The sequence below is a fragment of the Oryctolagus cuniculus genome, chromosome 3 (genome assembly GCF_964237555.1).
Source record: "Oryctolagus cuniculus chromosome 3, mOryCun1.1, whole genome shotgun sequence".
Taxonomy (NCBI): domain Eukaryota; kingdom Metazoa; phylum Chordata; class Mammalia; order Lagomorpha; family Leporidae; genus Oryctolagus; species Oryctolagus cuniculus.
In genome coordinates, this window is record NC_091434.1 from 714,001 (window position 1) to 734,270 (window position 20,270).

General features: G+C 67.0%; 1 protein-coding gene across 1 annotated transcript; it reads right to left on the bottom strand.

The window, feature by feature from the left end:
• Nucleotides 1-487: 487 nt before the first annotated feature.
• On the bottom strand, nt 488-8,677 carry AGXT (alanine--glyoxylate aminotransferase). Its single transcript, NM_001082309.2, is given in 11 exon segments — nt 488-794; nt 1,186-1,314; nt 1,734-1,829; nt 2,107-2,176; nt 2,761-2,856; nt 3,451-3,535; nt 3,989-4,059; nt 5,707-5,807; nt 7,465-7,529; nt 8,117-8,309; nt 8,392-8,677. Coding segments are annotated over 11 exon segments (1,179 nt in total). The 5' UTR covers nt 8,557-8,677; the 3' UTR covers nt 488-686.
• Nucleotides 8,678-20,270: the final 11,593 nt, after the last annotated feature.

A 20,270-nucleotide genomic window follows, 5' to 3' on the forward strand; every position in this document is an offset into this window, starting at 1 on the left:
CTGTGGCCAGAGCGATGGGGTGGCCACACAAGGGGACGCAGGTGCTGCCCAGCCATCCTCTGGGGCTCCTGGGACCAGGGAGGACCCTGACGGTGGGGCCGGGCTGCTGGCCCACTCCTGGTCCTGACTGGACAGCATGGCTTCTAGAAGGGAAAGGTGGGTCGGGGGCCAGTGGGAGCCAGGCAAAGGAGGGGGCAGGGGCTGGGCCCCCTCAGCACACAGGTGGGCCTGGAACCACCCCTGCGCCTGGTCCTGGCACTCGTGGGCAGACCGTGCCCCTGTCTGAGAGAGTGGGGTCTCGGCCAGCCCTGGGGGTGTGTGCTCCTGAGGGCAGTGTCGGAGGTGAGACCCTGGGGCTGGAGTCCACACTGGGGCCTCCTGCCGCTCCCACAGCCCAGCCACAGCGAGGACAGAGGCCCCAGGGCGAGGACAGAGGCCCCAGGGCGAGGAACGAGGCCGCACGGCAAGGACAGAGGCCGCACGCAACTGTTCTGTCAGCTTTCTTTCATTTGAAAGGCAGAGTGACAGACGGACAGAGAACTTCCACCCACTGGCTCAGTCCCCAAATGCCTGTGACAGCCAGGGCCAGGGCCAGGCGAGCCCACGGGCCGTGTGCCCTGGGGCTCCTGCGCGTGTGCCCTGGGCAGCAGGGGCGCTCACAGCCGGCCCTGGACAGCAGGGGGCGCTCACAGCTGGCTCTGGGCACAGTGCTGTAGGGCTTCTCTCAGGGCCGTCGCCAGGCGGTCCACGTTCTCCCGGGTGGCGTTGCAGCCCAGCAGGCCGATCCGCAGCACCTGGGGCACAGGGCAGAGCTCGGCCCCGGGCGCACCAGGGCACACCAGGATGGGCCCCCCGGGGAGGCCCCTGAAGACCCAGCTCAGGGCAGCCCCTGTCCCTGCAGACGCCCACTGCAAGGCCAGGCGGCGACAGGGTTAGGGTGAGGGTCAGGTGGCCACTCAGGTTGCCCTCCTGTGGACACAGTGGGACCCGGGTGTGGGGTTCCCAGCAGGGTCTTCAGAGTCCATTGGGTGGGAAGGAAGGGCGTTCTGGGTGGAATCGGACAGGTGGCGCTCAGTGACCCACCAAGCCAGGTGGGAGGGGCTGGAGGACACGTCCTGGCTGGACTCCCATGCTGTCCAGGCCCTGTGAGCACCCCGGCCAGCCTGGCCTGCGAGAGCCCCTCACCTTGTCCGCGGAGGGCCCCAGGCCGCCCGTGATCTCGATGCCGAAATGGTGCATGACGTAGCTGACGATGTCCCTCCAGCGGTAGCTGGCCGGCACGATCACCGTGGTAACCGTGGGCAGCCGCAGCGCCTGCAGGGGACCTGGCTCAGCCTCGTGGGCCCTCGACAGGGCCGGGAGGAGGGCGGGGCTCCCGCCGGGACAGTGGCCTGGTGTCAGGGCCGCCTGCAGTCCTTGGGACACCTGTCCAGGTCCTTCCCCGGGCAGGTCACACCCACCTTGGGGGCCGAGGGGCTTCATTTCTCAGCCGGGGCTTGGTCTCTGGGGGCGTGGCTAAGTCAGCTGACCCCGCCCCCACCCTGGAGCTGGAGCCCAGCGGGGTCCAGGTCTTCCAGCTGGGACATCTCTGGCGTCCCCAGGTACTCGTAGGCAGGCAGCCTTGCGGGAGGTTGTCCCGAGACCCAGCAGAGCGGCCCTCACTGCCCTGGGGGCTGCAGGCTGAACCCCTGGGCCCCTCCCTTCGGAGGCCCCCAGGATGCGGCCCTGCTCACCGGGTCCTTGACGAAGAGCTGCAGGCCCAGCTCCTGCAGGCGGCGGTACAGGTGCTGGGCGACCTCGCGATGTCGCTGCCAGCTCTTCTCCAGGCCCTGCGGGGAGAGGGTCCCAGGCCACTGTTGGGGGGAGGTGGGGGCTAGGAGGTCACCTCCACCCAGGCCAGGGTGGTGTCCGGCACACGGGACGCCGGGGCTCTAACCCAGCTCCGAGCAGTGGCTCGGTGGCCACAGCAGTCTCAGCCAGGACCCTGGCTGTCCTTGTCCTGCCATCCGTCCAGAGTCGCCGAAGGCAGTGGCAGGCAGGCAGCCTCCTGGAGGCGGGGCCTCGGCCCGGGCACCCCCAGCTGCCCTGTGGCCCTGCCCCTCTCACCTGCTCCACCAGGAGGGCCAAGCTCTCTCTGAGGGCAAAAATGCCGATGACAGGTGTGGTGTGATGGTACCTGGGGGACAAGAGGGGCCCACGTCAGCCACAGGGGGCAGTGGCTGGGTGTGTCCAGCCCCAGGGCGCAGGCCTCTGGGCAGCGGGGTCTGGTTTCAGAATCGTGGACTTGCAGTCGGAAGGGCGGCTGGAGTGCTGGGGAGAGCGAGACTGCGCGTGGGCCCTTGCCGCCCTGCAGGGGAGGCTGAGGCACAGAGCCGGACGCCCCCTCCCCACCGAGACCCCTCTCTGAGGGTCCCAGTGTTCCCAGGAAGCTGGCGCTGGCCTCTTGGTACCCACTGGGGCAGGGCACGGTGTCTGGCACCCGGTCCAGCTATAGGACGTGCCCAAGGCTGCCTGCAGCACCCTGGTTCCCTTACTCCTTTGGGGCCAGGTCCAGCCCCACTGAGGGTGCCCGGGGACTTCTGGGGGACAGCTTGGTGGACAGGACCTCCAGGTCAGAAGGCCAAGGCAGGACCCTGGACGGCCTGGCAGGGTGAGCTCATGTGAGCTCTGGGTACCGGTTGGGGTTTGAGCCCACTGCATAAGAGGGGTGATCCTGGGGGCAGCGTGCTCTGAGCGCCCTGCCCCGCCCTGTGGCCTCACATCCTGGGTTTGCCGTCACAGCCCCAGATGTTGGCCAGCAGCTGGACGTCCATGTAGAAGGAGAAGGGCTTTGTCTTCCGGGCATAGATCTTGCTCCTGGGGAGGAAGGGCCAGCATGAGCAGCTGTCCCAGTGGACACCTGCCCTGGGGCCTCCTGGGCGTGTCCTGGCCTGCGGCTGCCTGCCCTCATCCCAGGGTCACCCTGCCTTTCTCCTCGGCTCATGGGAGGTGGCCACTCACTCACACACAGGACGCCCACAGTGCTGGCAAACCCAACCCAGCCTATGACACCAAGAAGCTGAGGCTGGGGCCTGGGGCCGGGCCCCCAGCTCTCCTGGACGCTGCCACCGACCCGGGTATGAGCTGCAAAGCTGGGAGGGGGGTCAGGGCCTCCCCTCTTCCACAGGTCCCTGAGGGGGGGCGCTCCACCGGGGCCTTCTCTCTGCTCTCAGGCCCCAGGGCACACCAGCGGGCCTCGAACTTTCTGCTTTTCACTGACTCCAAATGGCCATGTCCAGGAGCCCAGCCCCAGCCCTGGCCGCTGGTGCCCGCACCGGGCTGCGCCTCCCCGTGAAGTGGGGGACCCCCGGGAAGGCCCTGTCCCTGGCGTGCAGGGCAGGTGGCGAGAGCCCCAGCCGGCCTTCCCTCCCCGGGGCCAGCCTGCCTCGGGCCCGGCCTCGGCTCACTCACTTGGCTTTGTCACTGAAGGAGATGAGGGACGTCCCGGGAGGGGCGTTGAGAGCCTTCTGGGAGCCGGAGTACAGGACGTCGATGCCTGGGGGCGGCAGGCAGGGTCACCCAGCACCCAGGCCCGCACCAGCTTCCAGATCGGGCAGGCAAGTGGGGAGGGGTCCTGGGCTGGCATGTCAGGAGCACTGGGGACGCCCCCCTCGGTCTTCTCTTTCCGAGTGAGGGGACCCCGGCTGTGAGCTCCCTGCTGAACACACATCTGCAGGATGCAGGGCAATATCGGCCCCGCACAGACCAGAGGCCGCCCCTTCTCTGTACCTGACTGCACCCATGGGTGCAGCCTCGGCCTCCCAGCGCCACCCCCAGAGGCTGCTCCCCCACCCGGCTCCGCCTGGCTCTGGCAGCTCAGCAAATGCAGGGGTCACTTCCCCTGGAGCCTGACCTGCCCCTGAGGAGCTGTGCTGTCCTCTGCACCCCAGTGTGGGTGAGCCAGGACCCTCCTCTGCCCCCCCCCCAGTGGGGGAGGGACTGCTCTTACCTTGCTGGTCCATGTAGATGGGGGCCCCGCCCAGGGACGCCACGGAGTCCACCAGGAGCAGGCACTTGTACCTGGCAGAGGGGCCGGAGGGGGACCTTCAGGAGGGCCATGAAGCCCCGCCCCCAGACTCCACCCCAGCCAGCCCCGGCCAGCTGGGGAGCCTTGTCCACCGGCGAGGCAGGGTTTCACCTTCTGTCCTGTGGTCACCTCTACATGCAGGCTTGCAGGCCATGGGGGTCCCGTCGCTGACTGCTCTGGGACCCCTCCCAGGGACACTCAAGGCCCCATCCTGTGGGATGCAGACCTGGGGGGCAGTGCCCACTCCCCAGCCCCTGACAAGACCCATTCTCAGGGTGGGGCCCCCAGAGGCCTGTGCCCCATGCTGTGTGGCCGGGCCCAGGGATGGGGGCTCGGGCAGCCGGGTCTTCCTGTTACCCTCCACGCCAGCACTTACCCCTGCCCGGCTCTAGGCTATGTTCTACCTGGAGATGTGCTCACCTGTGGGGCAGTCACCTGTGGGGTGGGCTCACCTGTGGGGCAGTCACCTGTGGGGTGGGCTCACCTATGGAGTGGGCTCACCTGTGGGGCAGTCACCTGTGGGGCGGGCTCACCTGTGGGGCAGAGTCACCTGTGGGGTGGGCTCACCTGCGGGGCGGGCTCACCTGCGGGGTGGGCTCACCTGTGGGACGGGCTCACCTGTGGGACGGGCTCACCTGTGGGGTGGAGTCACCTGTGGGACGGGCTCACCTGTGGGACGGGCTCACCTGTGGGATGTGCTCACCTGTGGGACGGGCTCACCTGTGGGGCGGGCTCACCTGTGGGGCGGGCTCACCTGTGGGACGGGCTCACCTGCGGGGTGGGCTCACCTGTGGGACAGGCTCACCTGTGGGGTGTGCTCACCTGTGGGGCAGGTTCACCTGTGGGACGGGCTCACCTGTGGGGTGGGCTCACCTGTGGGACGGGCTCACCTGTGGGGCGGGCTCACCTGTGGGACAGGCTCACCTGTGGGACAGGCTCACCTGTGATGTGGGCTCACCTGTGGGGCGGGCTCACCTGTGGGGCAGAGTCACCTGTGGGGTGGGCTCACCTGCGGGGCGGGCTCACCTGTGATGTGGGCTCACCTGTGGGACGGGCTCACCTGTGGGGTGGGCTCACCTGTGGGACAGGCTCACCTGTGGGGTGTGCTCACCTGTGGGACGGGCTCACCTGTGGGACGGGCTCACCTGTGGGATGGGCTCACCTGTAGGACTGGCTCACCTGTGGGATGGGCTCACCTGTAGGACTGGCTCACCTGTGGGTTGGGCTCACCTGTGGGGCTTGCTCACTTGTGGTATGGGCTCACCTGTGGGACAGGCTCACCTGTGGGGCGGGCTCACCTGTGGGACGGGCTCACCTGTGGGGCGGGCTCACCTGTGGGACGGGCTCACCTGTGGGGCGGGCTCACCTGTGGGATGGGCTCACCTGTGGGATGTGCTCACCTGTGGGACAGGCTCACCTTTGGGGGCGGAGTCACCTGTGGGGCGGGCTCACCTGTGGGACGGGCTTACCTGTGGGGCGGGCTCACCTGTGGGACAGGCTCACCTGTGGGGTGGGCTCACCTGTGGGACAGGCTCACCTGTGGGACAGGCTCACCTGTGGGACGGGCTCATCTGTGGCGGCGGAGTCACCTGTGGGGTGGGCTCACCTTAGGGGCGGAGTCACCTGTGGGGCGGGCTCACCTGTGGCAGAGCTCCCCGAAGCCATCGAGGGGCTGCAGCACACCCGTAGATGACTCCCCGTGGGTCAGGAACAGCAGCACGGGCTTGTGCTGGGCCAGGCACTGAGGGTAGAGTGACAGCTGGGGGCACAGCCGAGAGGGGCTCCCCAGCACCCTGCAGGAGGGACTTTGCAAGTGAGGATAGGGTGGGGTCCCCCCAGCAGCCCCCCTCAATGCGTGTGGACAAGGTCCAGCAGGAGCCTGGTGACCTCAGCCCCTCCTGGTGGGTGCTGTGTCAGGTGGGGACAGCTGGGGGAACCTGTGCTCTGGGAGGAAGGGGTGGGTGGAATCTGGGGGCCCTGGGAGGAGGGGATGGGTGGGGTCTGGGGCCCTGGGTGGAGGGTGTGGGTGGGGTCTGGGGCCCTGGGAGGAGGGGTGAGTGGGGTCTAGGGTTCCTGGGAGGAGGGAGTGAGTGGGGTCTAGGGTCCCTGGGAGGAGGGGGTGAGGGGGTCTGGGGGCCCTGGGGGGAGGGTGTGGGTGGGGTCTGGGGCCCTGGGAGGAGGGGTGAGTGGGGTCTAGGGTCCCTGGGAGGAGGGGGTGGGTGGGGTCTAGGGTCCCTGGGAGGAGGGGTGAGTGGGGTCTGGGGGCCCTGGGAGGAGGGTGTGGGTGGGATCTAGGGTCCCTGGGAGGAGGGTGTGGGGGGCTCTGGGGATCCTGGGAGGAGGGTGTGGGGGGCTCTGGGGTCCCTGGGAGGAGGGTGTGGGGGGCTCTGGGGGCCCTGGGAGGAGGGGTGAGTGGGGTCTGGGGGCCCTGGGAGGAGGGGATGGGTGGGGTCTGGGGGCCCTGGGAGGAGGGGGTGAGTGGGGTCTGGGGCCCTGGGAGGAGGGGGTGGGTGGGGTCTGGGGCCCTGGGAGGAGGGGGTGAGTGGGGTCTGGGGCCCTGGGAGGAGGGGATGGGTGGGGTCTGGGGGCCCTGGGAGGAGGGGGTGAGTGGGGTCTGGGGCCCTGGGAGGAGGGGGTGGGTGGGGTCTGGGGCCCTGGGAGGAGGGGATGGGTGGGGTCTGGGGGCCCTGGGAGGAGGGGGTGAGTGGGGTCTGGGGCCCTGGGAGGAGGGGGTGGGTGGGGTCTGGGGCCCTGGGAGGAGGGGGTGAGTGGGGTCTGGGGCCCTGGGAGGAGGGGGTGGGTGGGGTCTGGGGCCCTGGGAGGAGGGGGTGGGGGGGCTCTGGGGGCCCTGGGAGGAGGGGATGGGTGGGGTCTGGGGGCCCTGGGAGGAGGGGGTGGGTGGGGTCTGGGGCCCTGGGAGGAGGGGGTGGGTGGGGTCTGGGGGCCCTGGGAGGAGGGTGGGGGGGCTCTGGGGGCCCTGGGAAGAGGGGGTGGGTGGGGTCTGGGGGCCCTGGGAGGAGGGTGTGGGGGGCTCTGGGGGCCCTGGGAGGAGGGGTGAGTGGGGGCCCTGGCAGGAGACCTTTCTAGGAGGGACATCTGCTGGAGGAGGCGTGGCCCCCGCCTCCCAGCCCCGCCAGGCAGAGTCCCCGTGGTCTGGGCAGGAAGCTGTGGCACCCTGAGTGTCAGAGACCCGTCACCCTGCCTCCCGCCCCCAGGGCTGACTCGGTTTCTCTGCCAGGCCCTCCCCCCCACCTCCCCCCCCTCCCACTTGCTCCCAGCTCTAGACTGCTCTTCCTGTGGCCACACACAGACGCTGGGAAGGGCTGGGGGTCGGGGGGGGGCCCATCCCCCGGCCCAGCCTGCGGGGCTGGCCCCCGAGGCCCCTCCGGGACCCCTACCTCCTCCACCTCCTGCAGGGTGTAGTGGCTTCCAGGATCCTTGATCATGGGGTGCACTCGGGCCCCTGGGCACAGAGGCAGAGAGGGGGTCAGAGCCGGGGCCCGGCAGCCGTGCAGAACCGGGACTCCGCCCGCCCTGCAGCCTGGGGGCTGACAGGAGGGGAGCGGGGGTGGGCTCTCCTCGCTCCTCCACAGCCGACAGAGCCTCCTGTGCACCCAGAAGGGGGTCCCTCAGGACACCCCCACGGTGTGAGGAGTGAGTGACAGGAGCCCGAGCCTGGGGGCTGGGGGCCGCCTGTCCCTTCTGACTGAGGTGTCCACGAAGGGCCTCGGGTTGTCCATTAACCAGCCTGGCCCTGTGGGGCCGGCGCTGTGCTGGGTGGAAGGCTGCTCGTGCCCCCTGCCCACCCAGATGCCCCCGGAGCTGTTTCCCGGAAGTGAGGGGAGCCCCATCCTGTCACAGGGCAGAGCTGGGCCTGGGGCCCCACAGGGCTGCAGGACTCAGGGCGTGGGGGCTTCCCCCAGGGCTCTGGATCGGGGCCCCCTGCACGCTGCGCCCTTGGGTCCAGGCCCCAGGAGCACCCTGACGCCCGCCTGGAGGAGGCAGCAGGCCGGGCCTCCGGCGAGGCGGGTGGGGGCAGCCTTCCCTTACCGATGCGCTCGCCGACCTCGGCAGCCCGCTGCCCCCAGATGCCGTTGGCTCCCACCAGGAAGGCGTCCCCCGGCTCCAGCAGGTTGAACAGGGCGGTCTCCAGGGCGCAGTGTCCCGAGCCGCTGACTGCCAGCGTGAGGGCGTTCCGGGTCTGGAAGGCGTACTGGATACCTTGCTTGATCTCGTCCATGACCTGGGGCGGGGGCGCACGGGTCAGATGCGGCCCCCCCCCCGGGCCAGGCGGCCCCCCGCGGGCGGCCGGCGGCCAAGCCCACCTGGTACATCTCCTCGTGCATGTGGCCAATCATCTGCAGCCCGCCGGCCGCCAGCACGCGGGGCGGCAGGTTTGAGGGGCCCGGCCCCAGCAGCAGCCGGTGGGGGGTGCAGAGGGGCTTGCGCAGAGCCTCCGGGGGCGCCACCAGCAGCTGGCGGGAGGCCATGGTCTGCACCCGACCTGCCGCTCGGGGCCCCAGGGCCACACTGGCCTTGGCTGGTGACTGGGGTGTCTCCTAGCCAGCCCAGTGACGGCCTGGAGGTGGGGCCTGGCCAATGGACTCCTGGCCACCCACGCCTTTGGCTGTTTCCTTCCTAGCAGGGACAACATCAGAGGGGGGCGGGGCCGGGGGTGTCCATGGGGGGGAGCCTGAGCTCCGCCTCCCTGCTGCTTAGCTCAGGGGTCTGACGTCTCCCTCAGAGGGTCACAGAGCAAATTGGCTGTGTTCCAATACAACTTTATTTGCAAAAACACACAGGACACCAGATTTGCTGACGCTGGCTTAGCTGATGGCAAGGTTTGATTTAGCGGACACATGTGCATGGTGTGGGGGAGACGGCCACTCACTCACACTCACACTCACACACTCACACACTCATACATGCTGATATACTCACACTCACACACTCAGTGCCCAGTCACACACTCGGTGCTCACTCACACACTCATACACTCTGATACACTCACACTCACACACTCAGTGCCACTCAGTCACACACTTGGCGCTCACTCACACACTATCTCACACACTCACTCACACACTCATACACGCTGATACACTCACACTCACACAGTGCCACTCAGTCACACACTCGGTGCTCACTCACACTCTCATACATGCTGATACACTCACACTCACACACTCAGTGCCACTCAGTCACACACTCGGTGCTCACTCACACACTATCTCACACACTCACTCACACTCTCATACACTCTGATACACTCACACTCGCACACTCAGTGCCCAGTCACACACTCGGTGCTCACTCATACACTATCTCACACACTCAACACGTGCACACTCGCACTCCGAGCTCACAGTCACACACTTGATGCTCACTCATGTACCACTCACTATCTTACACACTTGGTGCTCACACTCACACACCACTCACCACTCACACACTCACACTCAGTCACACACTTGGTGCTCATACTCACCACTCACACACCTCTCACACACTCACACACACACTCGAGTGTGCTCACACACACCCACACTCACGCGTGCCGACATCCACTCACCTGGGACCTGCTCCCCGACCTTGTGAACAAGTGTTTCCTGTGTACTGTGCGCGGGAGGGTGGGTGCTGAGGGTGGGTCCCATGTGACCACTGAAGCGCCCCCCTGCAGGCTGGGTGATGGGGCTGTAACGAATGCACCCCAAGACTCCCTGGAGGAGGAGCCGGACCGGCCGAGCCCCGCCCTCCGTTCCAGGCCCCGCAGAGCTGTCTGCTCCCAGCCCGGCAAGCCCCCGTCACCTCAGAACCTCGCACGCGCTGGGGGCAAAGATCTCTCTCTCTCTCTCTTTTTTTTTTTTTTTTTTACAAAAAGACTTGTTTTACTTATTGAAAGGCAGTGAGAGGGAGAGAGAGAGCGCGCGCCTTCGTCCACTGGTCCACTCCTCAAATGGCCATAATGGCCAGAGCTGGGCCAGGCTGCAGCCGGGAGCTGCAGGGCCCATGCCCTTGGGCCATCACTGCCGCCTCCCAGGTGTGCCTCAGCGGAGCTGGGACTGGAGCCCAGGCTCAGTGAGGGACGCGGCGACACTGCTGCGCCTGGTGCCCTGTCCCCCGCTGGCAGATCTGACGCCCTTTGAAGGGGAGGCAGAGAGGGACACAGAGCAAATGTCCGTTCCCGGGCAGGACCCCTGTGTGTGGCTCTGTGCCCGCATTCATGGTCGCACGGGAGGCACAGAGCCGCGGGTGGGGGTGGGACAGGCGTGTGCTCTGTCACGCAGCACTGTGTGCTCTGACCCAGAGCCACTGCCCCCAGGGAGGCACCCAGCTTTCCCCTGGGACTTGCTCCCCACTCACGGCTGGGGCTGGCACCTTGACCTTCCTGGGGGTGTGTGGGTCCCCCGGGCTGCAGAGGAGGAGATGGGCAGAGGCGGCCAGGCCTGTGCCTCATCTCCCCCCACCCAAAGCTGCCCTTCCCCTGGGCGCTCAGAGCTTTCTGTCGCTGGTCGGGCCCAGGAAAGGTGGACAAGCTGTGGTCCGGCAGCACAGGAGCGGCCCGGGCGGCGGCACTGGTTCCTCTCCGACCTCCTTCTGCTGCCCTCCCCTCCCCTGCTCCTTGCCCAGCGCTCTGGGCCTGGACTGTGTGCCACTGTCCCTAGGGCGGCACCTGCAGGGCAGCAGGCACTTGGGGAGGCCGCCCTGGGGTCCTGAGGAGGGGAAGCAGAGGGAACTGGCAGGGGGCTCCTGGGAACTGGGGTCTGTGGGGGGCTGAGACTCCCGGGGAACTGGGGTCTGGGGGCGGGGCTGAGACTCTTGGGAACTGGGGTCTGTGGGGGGGCTGAGGCTCCTGGGAACTGGGGTCTGTGGGGGGGGCTGAGACTCCTGGGAACTGGGGTCTGTGGGGGGGCTGAGGCTCCCGGGGAACTGGGGTCTGCGGCGGCGGTGGGGGGGCGGCTGAAGCCCCCAGGCTCCAAGGCTGGAGGTTTGCAGCCACGAGGCCCATGTTCAGGACAGAGCTGGTGGTCTCAGGTCCTGCTCTGTTGTGGGGTCTGGGGTCTCAGCTCTGGTGGCATCTGGGCAGCCCCATGGGTCTCTGAGGTCAGTGACAGCATCACCTGGCCCAAGCCCGTACTGACCGCTGTGGCCTGCAAGTGAGCCCCTGCCCTGCCTGAGCCGCTGTCAGGCCGGATGACGGTCCCCCCACCGCAGAACACATGGCCCTGGCTCCCTGCCTGTGGCTCACAGCCCCAGCACCTCCTCCTGTGGACTCCAGTGCTCAGCCCTGGGGCCCAGTCCTGCCTTGCCTTCAGGCCCGAATCCCAGGGCTTCCCTGGGCCGTGCCCACCTGTGCACACCCTCCCAGGCACAGCCCGCAGCACGCCAGGGCCTTTACACGCGCCTGCTCCCTCACTCCAGGAGCCTCCAGCCAGGGGCACTTCCCCGGGCCACGTGTGCACGTGTCACCTGGGCCACACGTATTTCACACGCACATGTGTCACACGGTCCATACACACGTCACCTGGGCCACACACACATCACAAGGCCACATGCACATGCGTCACAAAGGCCACACACGTGTCACCTGGGCCACACACATGTCACACGGGCCACACACATGTGTCACACAGGCCACAGGCACACGTCACGCTGTGTGTGTGCTGCCCACCTCTCCCCAGGCAGGACCCCCTATATGTGGCTCTGTGCCCCACATTCACAGTCACATGGGAGGCACAGAGCCTGGGCCCCCACGCGGGGTGGGGGCAGGGACAGGCGTGTGCTCTGTCCCAAGCAGAAAGGTGCGCTGGCTCCTGGGCTCGCACTGCGGGGGGTGTCTCCTCAGGCCGACAGCTGATTGGGAGCTCTCTGGCTGCTGACGGAAGCAAACAGCAGGACAGGTGACGACCTGGGTTGACGGGAGAGACAGTCACCTGGTCAGGTGGGCTGGGCAGTCCGGGCCTGCAAGCCAAGGCCACAGGCAGCTCATGGAACCCGGGGCCCTGAGCCAGCAGCTGTGGGGTCGGGTGGGGGTGCGAGGCCCAGATCACTAATCCCCCAGCCCCCGCACAGCTGGGGCACCTGCCCTGCCAGGACTGGGCCCCTCCGTCCGGCTCTGTCTCACACCTGCTGCAAGGCTGTGATGACAGCGGGTCTGGCCTGCGGTCGGGGTGCCGTCTCCTTGCTGCTCCTGCGGGCAGCCCCCGGAGGCCGTTCGGAATCAGCTGGGGCACTGCCCCCCAGGACACGGCCTCCCGGCAAAGCCCACAGCCTGCGGCGCTGGGTGGGACCCCCCGGGCAGCTCTGCTGGGGGGGGCGCTGTGGCCGCTGTGGCAGGACTGGACCTCCGCCAGGGAGGCTGTGGGGAGCCCGTCCCACAGGGCAGTCCAGGGGACACAGCGTGGCCGGGTGCCCCTCCCCTGCTGAGCTGGACACGCCCTCCTCTCAGTGCCCAGGACACGAGGTCCCGAGTGTTTGACACACCTGTACGTGCAAAGTCCGGAGTGGCAGAGCCAGCAGCTTGAGGCCAGGAGCCAGGCCAGGCCAAGGCAGGACAGTGCCCGGGCCACTCGCCGGGGAGGAGCAGCAAAGTTCTGACAGGGGACAGCTGTCAGGGCCAGCGGGACACCGCCCCACACGCTCCTCACAGCACAGCACTGACCACGGCCGGGAGATGCAGTGGCGGCCACCCCTCCCCAGCCTGTGAGCCGGCCCGTGCAGGGGCAGTGAGTGGTGAGCCCGGGTGACGCTGGGCACAGGGATGGCTCACTGACCACAGCAGTACATGTCTGTAGGGAGCGTCGGCCACGGCCACGGTCACGGCCACCCCTGCTGAGGGACTCTGGCTCTGTCCCCATGTGAGGCCCCTGGGCAGTAGGCGCTAGGTGTGCGCTGGTCCCCGCACAGTGCCTGTCAAGCGGTCAGGGCTCCGTGGCTGGGCGGAACCCCAGGGCCCGGAGCAGCATGTACCAGCTTGGCTGGATGGACCCAGGAGAGGCCCCAGTCGCTGTCAGGGTCCCACGTTTCTGGGTGTTTCCCACCGACACCGGGGCTGGGAACACTGCTTCTGGCGCGGCAGGGAGCCCACCTTCGCATCCCCCAGCCCAGACCCGAGCTGATTCGAGCAGCGGCCATGCACAAATCTCAACAGGCGCCCTTCCAGGTCTTGAGACACGCTGGACGGCTGCGCGGAGCAGCTTCGTCCTGGGGGAGGCACAGGTCACTCTGCGGTGGCCGCATCCGTCCTCTGGGGCCTTCCTCAGAACCGGGCAATCGGCTGGGGCCGCGGCTCCCTCCCGGCGCCTCAGGGTCAAGCCCTTGTACCCCAACACAGGAACGCCTGGGGTCAGCAGGCGGTGCAGCTGGACGGGACAGACCAACCGGGTCTCCTCGCTGGCCGAGTGCCCTGTGACCCGGCCCTGCTCCGAGTCCCGGGCAGCACAGGGGGTAGGGGGAGCCGAAGGGGCCGCCTGCCCAGGCTAGGGTCTCAGCGGCCATCTCTGGTCTTGCAGCCCAGGTCCTTCCTCTAGGGCTGGGCCTGAGCCCCCTGAGGCACTGCCCGCCCCGCAGCCCCCAGGCCCCTCTCCCTGGAGTCAGGGAGCACCCAGGCCGTGCCCCGAGGGAGTTTCCACCCGCATGAGGCCGGAATAGGGGTCACCACACCCAGTGACGGGCACCCCTGTGGGGAAAGGGGCATTGGATGTGGACACAGGCACGCGAGCACGGGGTGAGAAGCTACACCGGGATCGACTCTGGGGACACTGTGGCAATGACAACGTGGCCGCCGCCAAGGCGCCTCCGGGCCGGGCGTGTGCGCAGGAGTTTCTGCCATTTCCCGCCCACTGCTCCCCGCCCCGTCCGCCCGGTCCTGAGCCTCGTGGTGGCCGCTGCCTGTCGGGCCCCCAAGGCCGTTTCTTCCACAGCCGCTCACAGCCCTTGGCCCCGACGCCGGGAGCCCACCTGCCTCTCTGTGCTGTGTGGCCTGGGTCTGCCCATGGAACCTCTCTGAGGGGGCTTTGCCCTGGGTGCCAGGACATTTCGAAGGTTCCAGGCAGCGCAGCAGATGCCGCCCACCCGCATGGTGCTGCGGGGGCCCCGGTGGCCTTCGCTGACTTTCCCAGCAGTGCCAGCAGGATGTGGCCCCCAGAGCCAAACCTGTAGTTCTTTCTTTATTTTTTTTTAAAGATGTATTTATTTATTTGAAAGTCAGAGCTAGAGAGAAGGAGAGGCAGAAGAGAGAAAGAGAGAGAGACAGAGGGAGAGGTCTTCCCTTCGCTGGTTCACTCCCCAGTTGGCCACAACGGCTGGAGCTGCGCCAATCCGAAGCCAGGAGCCAGGAGCCAGGAGCTTCTTCCGGGTCTCCCACGCAGGTGCAGGGGCCCAAGGACTTGAGCCATCTTCTACTGCTCTCCCAGGCCACAGCAGGGAGCTGGATCAGAAGTGGAGCAGCTGGGACTCAAACCTGTGCCCATATGGGATGCCAGCACTGCAGGCGTCGGCTTTACCCGCTACGCCACAGCGCCAGCCCCATAACCTGTAGTTCTTACACTACAAGCTGTTCATGCGCATTGTAAGTAATTTTGATAAACAAGCACCTGAAACGGCTGGATGCCTCTGTTCACGTGAGGCCGCCTTCCCGTCCTCACATCTGTTCCGCACCTGCCGTGCTCAGCCCATCCCAGCCGCGCCAGGACGTTCCCAGGCCCCGCCCTGGTCTCCCACGTGCATGGCAGGGGCCTGAGCACTCGCCCCATCTTCTGCTTTCCCAGGCACATTTACAGGGAGCTGGGTCAGAAGTAGGGCAGCCGGGATTCGAACCAGCTCTGAATTGGGATGCGGGTGCCACAAGTGGCCGCTTAACCTCCTGCACCACCTCTGGCCCCTGGTGGACCGGCTTCCTGTGTCCCCCAGCACTGCAGGTGCTCCGTCAGGTCCCCGGCCGCTGGCTTCCTCCCTGCGGCCACTTCCTCCTGCTCCCTCCCCTCCTGGGAGTTCTGCATTCTGGCATCCTGGCTCCTGCTGCTGTTTAGTCACCATTTCTAGGCCATCTTGTGTCAATCACGCGAGAATATCTGATCATGAGCCATGTGGCCAGGAGGCTCCCCGCCCACTGCCCCAGCCTCTGCCCACTGCCCCAGCCTCTGCCCACTGCCCAGCTCCCTGCCCACTGCCCCAGCCTCTGCCCACTGACTCAGCCCCCCACCACTGCTCCAGCTCCCTGCCCCCACTCCAGCCCCACCCACTACGCCTGCCCCACCCACTGCCCAACCCCCTGTCCACTGTTCCAGCTCCCTGCCCACTGCTCCAGCCCCCCTTGCCTACTGCCCCAGCCCCACCCACTGCCCCGGCCCCACCCACAGCTCCAGCCCCACCCACAGCCCCAACCCCTGCCCACTGCCCCAGCCCTGCCCACTGCCAGGTGCAGCCTGGTCTGACTACTTGGTGAGTGGGAGGCAGGGAAGGTTTTCCACAGGGGAGAGGGCTCCCCAGGGCATGAAGGTGAAGTTCAGAAGCAGCCAGACCCCAGGTGGGAGGGCGCTGGGCACAGTCAGGACCAGAGAAGGCCATGGCTGCAGGGTGACCGGAGGCTGGGGGCCTTGGGAAGTTCTGGGCTTCATCCTGGGGGCTAGGAGCCCCTTAGAAGCATGGAAAGGGGGTTTACCCGCAACACAGCAGGGAGAGCGGGGGCTTGGGTGGGCATCGGGTGACATCCTCAGCCGGCGGGTGGAAGTCCCAGCCCCCAGGACATCAGAAAGGGGCTGTACCAGAAGTAGCATTTTAAATAAGCATTTAGGGGTTGGTGGGCCTGGGGGGGGGGGAGGGTCCTCACAAACCAGGACGGCAGCTGGGAGGACCCTCACCCACCAGGACGGGGACTGAGAGGACCCTCCCCCACCAGGACGGGGGCCGGGTGGACTCTCACCCACAGGACAGGAGCCAGGTGGACCCTCACCCACCCTGACAGGGGGTGGGAGGACCCTCACCCACCAGGATGGGGACTGAGAGGACCCTCACCCACCAGGACAGGGGGCTGGAGGACCCTCACCCACCAGGACAGGGAGTGGGAGGACCCTCACCCACCAGGACGAAGGGCTGGAGGACCCTCACCCACCAGGACGGGGACTGAGAGGACCCTCACCCACCAGGACGGGGGCTGGGAGGGAGGAGCTCAGCACACACACAGGGGGAGGGGCTAGGAGCTGGCTGCCCACCCTTGGCCTGTGTCCTCTGGCTCCAGGACTGAGAACTGTGTGTGGGCGCTGCCGAGGCTGCCGCGTGGTGAGCGTGGTGAGGACAGCCGGCCTGTGTCGAGGGCAGGGCAGGTCTGGGATGCTCCCAGCGGCTCAGGGTGAGGGGCTGGAGCCCCTGCCGCTGGGTGACTCCTGGGGGGTGGCTTCCTGCTCCTGCCTCCCCTGGGCTGTGGGTCCCTTGTTTCACCGCCTCGATCCCACCCTCTCCTCCCCAGTGCCCTGCCCCATGGCCCACCCACACGTGTTTTCTGAGCAAGTCACTCTGCCGCTCTGCAAACACGCTGCTGTCTGGCTCCCGTGGGGGGGGTTACAGGAGACACGGCAGGGGAGCACGCGGCACGTGCCTGAACACGGGAAATGCTGGGCACACAGGAGCTGTGGTCAGCCTGCCACCTGGGGGACTTGTGTTCAGTGCGTGTCCTGGGCCCACTCCGCCCAGCAGGACCGTGGGGGTGGCTGGGAGTGGCCGCTGTGGGGAGGCATGAGGGCATGCTGGGGCAGGGGCTCGCCCTGGTTTCAGCTCCTGTCCTGCTTGCCCCTGCTGGACAGTCGTCACTCGCTCCTGTCCTGGCCTGCCCCTGCTGGACAGTCGTCACTCGGTGATGGCCGCCTGGAGTCTGTGTCCCAGGGAGGGCTTTCTCACAGGTGGACATGGTGGTGTCCTGGCAGGCAGGCAGCCTCTCCTGGCTGGCATGGCCTCCGTCCCAGGCTGTCTGGAGCCCCTGGGCCTGGTTCCCGGAGGGCAGTGGTCCCAGATGAGAACGAGGGTGGGAGCGGCTGCCTATGGTTGGCCCCCACCCCAGAGTTTGTGGCTGTGCATGGCGGGGGGGCTGGGAATCTGTATGCCTGAAGGTGCTGGTCCGAGTCTGGGACTTCGAGCAGCACCTGGTGGTGGGTGTCCTGGCCTGGCCTTGTGTCTGAGCCCCGGGGAGACTCACAGTGCTCTGCCCAGCGGGCACACTGTGGATGAGCACTTCAGCAGGGTCCCAGAGAGGCGGGCCTGGGGTCAGAGGTCATTGTGCTGAAAACCCTTGCGTGGGAGCCAGGGCTGGACAGGGGAGGTCAGGGGACACGTGTTGGTCTCCAGGAAAACAGCGACATCCAGTGGTCAGCATGCATACTGCGCCCCCTCCCCCAAAGCACAGTGTCTTGCTCCTCCTGGTGGCAGAGGCGACTGCGGGCAGGGTGTGTGGGGGAGGAGGTGGCACAGAAGGGTCCAGTGGACAGAGGACCTGCTTCGCCCCTAGACTCCCCTGGGGGCATGTGGGCGCAGGCTGCACAGGTGTTGTGGGCGTCAGAGTGGGGAGTGCTGGGCCCGAGCAAGGTAGCACGCTCCCCGCCACGGGCACTAACCCGCCCGAGGAGGGATGTGTGGCCCTTGTGTCTCTCTGCCTCCTTCCCTTGCTCTGCCTTGCAAACCAATAAATAATTCTTTAAAAAAAAAATAAATAAAAAGCCCTCCCAGTAATTCCTTACTTTTACATAAGAGGCTTGCATGGGCACATTTTCCCAGCTGTCTGAAAAATGTCTTTTAAAGCTGGCTTGGGAGGCCTGGGATTTCATCCCGACCCCAGGCTGCACGGGCAGCCTGCGGTTCAGGACGGGTGGGGCACACCGGATGGCAGAGCGTGGTGGGCAGACCACGCCCAGGCAGGGGCTGGGCCCCGCATCTCCCCACTTCTGTGTCAGGAGCCTGGCGGTGGTTCTGGGCCTCCCTGTCTTTCCATGCCGGTTGTGAACCAGATGGCTCCACAGGTGGCTGTAGCCTTGAGTTAGGCAAGTGCATGGGCCCCAGACCACGGGCCCGGCACTCCGAGGCCGCCGGCAGGTTAGGGTTAGGATGTGTGGACCCCAGGGTGGACACCCCCTCCAGGGAGCTTCATTCTGGTCCCTGGCTCAGTCTCCCCCCCACCCCGAGACGGTGGCGCCATGTTGTGCTCTCTAGAGCCTGAGCCCTGGCAGCCCCTGCCCCTGGTAGCCCCCAGCCTCGGGCTCCTGCTGCAGCCGCACAGGCGGACGGGGGGCGGAGGAAGTACCTCTCCCCCTCGCTGCCTGGTCGTCCCTGCTGGGCTCTGCAGGAATCCCCTGGGGAATCCCCTCTCGTGCTGCCCTAGGCCTGTGGGCGTTGAGGCCCCGGGGGCTGTGGGGGTGCCTGCGCTGTGTGGGGTGTGCGAGAGGGGCCCCGGGGCTCCCTCCCCCGCCACTCTCCTGGGAAGAGACACAGACTAGGAGGGAAGCAGGATTCCTGGAAGTTCTAGAAGCCGGGATGGGGAGAGGCCCCACAGGGCTCAGCTCAGCCCTCACAGCCCTGCAGCAGAGCCGCCGGCCCCTCTGCTCCGACAGTGCAGCCAGCGCGGTGACGGCCGCCGCAGGGACCTCGTAGGCTCTCCGGCTCCTTCCGGAGCCATCCTGGCTTCCGGTGCCTCCTCCCAAGGCCGGGTCTCCCCTGTGCAGCTGCGAGCACCCCCCTGCAGGGTCTTCTCAGCTGCCCTCGGTCAGGGCCCCCTCGGGCCAGGCCCCCGTCTCCGGACACCCGCCCCTGGGGTGGGGGTGGAGGGAGCCTCTAGAGTAGATGAGAGAATCGATCCTACATGCCTCCTTCCAAGGTCGACCTGCCTTCTGCCAAGATCGAAGGAAAGATTTAATTTCCGCCGCTTCTGTTGCCAGCCGTTTGCAGCGTCATCTCCCGACCTCTGCGAGGGGCCCGAGGCCCGTGGGCAGCTCTGCCCATCCCGAGACAGAGCTCGCGAGGTGGAGGGAGACCGTGGTCTCTGCTCACAGACGGGGACACGGAGCCGAGGTCTGGAGCCCAGATGGCTGGCGCAGGCGTCCAGGTCCTCAGCTGGCTCTGTCCCCCATGCCCAGGTGAGGACATGGAGGCCCTGGGGCAGGCGGTGCGTCCACCCCAGCCCTCAGCTGCAGGCCCTTGACCCAGGACGGGCAAGCAGGGCCGGGGGTGGCCTCTGGCCGAGCTGGGCGCACCTGCTGTCCCGAGCGGTCACAGCTCACTCAGCTGGCGTGGATATGGGGTGTGGACAGGGGCCGAGGGACTGTCCTGTGCTCTGGTCTCGGCGTAGAGCCCGGCTAGCCCCCACCACCACAACACTCGCCTGGGCCCTGCCCGCCCGGCAGCACAGGGGCAGGACACAGCCGGTGGCCACCGCGGCCCCGGGGGACTGAGGCGTGGAGGAGAGCAGACCCCCGGTTGATTCTGCCATAGGATAAGTGAATTTTAGTAATTGTTCTTTTTTTTCCTTCACATTTTTTCCTGGTTATCCACTCCTGTTTGTTTTGTCGATTGGCTCGAGAATGAATTTCAGTTCCTAAATTATCCTTGTATGATTTTTATAGAAATCTCATTGAATTCACGTCCCGTTCCCTTCCAGAAGGGACGTCTCCTGGTCGTGCAGATGCAGGAGCACCGCGCAGAAACTCACGCATTGAGTGTGTGCCGGGGCGTGGACTTCTGCTGCAGACGCGACGCATGCGCCCTCCACTCTGCCCCACTTCGCTCTGGAATGGCTGAGGGGCCTGAGTCCACGGCCCCCCAGAGCAGCGCCGCGCCATGGAGAGCTGTGGTTATGCCAGCGGCAGCAGGAGGCAGTGACCCACGGTGCCGGGCGAGACTAAACAGGGGCTGCACGGGGCCTGCAGGGGCTGGGAAGGCGGGGGAGGCGCCCAGGCCACCCTGGGTGCAGAAAAGCAGCAGCGACAAGGCCATGGGAACTTGGACTTCATCACAGTTAAACACGCGTGCTCATCCAAACAGGCCCCCGCGTGTGAGCAGTCACCCCAGGAGGGCATGTTGCAGCGTCCACGCCCGCCACCCTCGGGAGCAGAGCAGCCAGGACTCAGCTGGAGCTCGGGTGTGGTGTCGGCATCACAGGCACTGCAGGGACCCTGCCATCGCCAGCCCAGGGGGCGGGCGGCATTCGGGGGAGGACAGCCCCTCC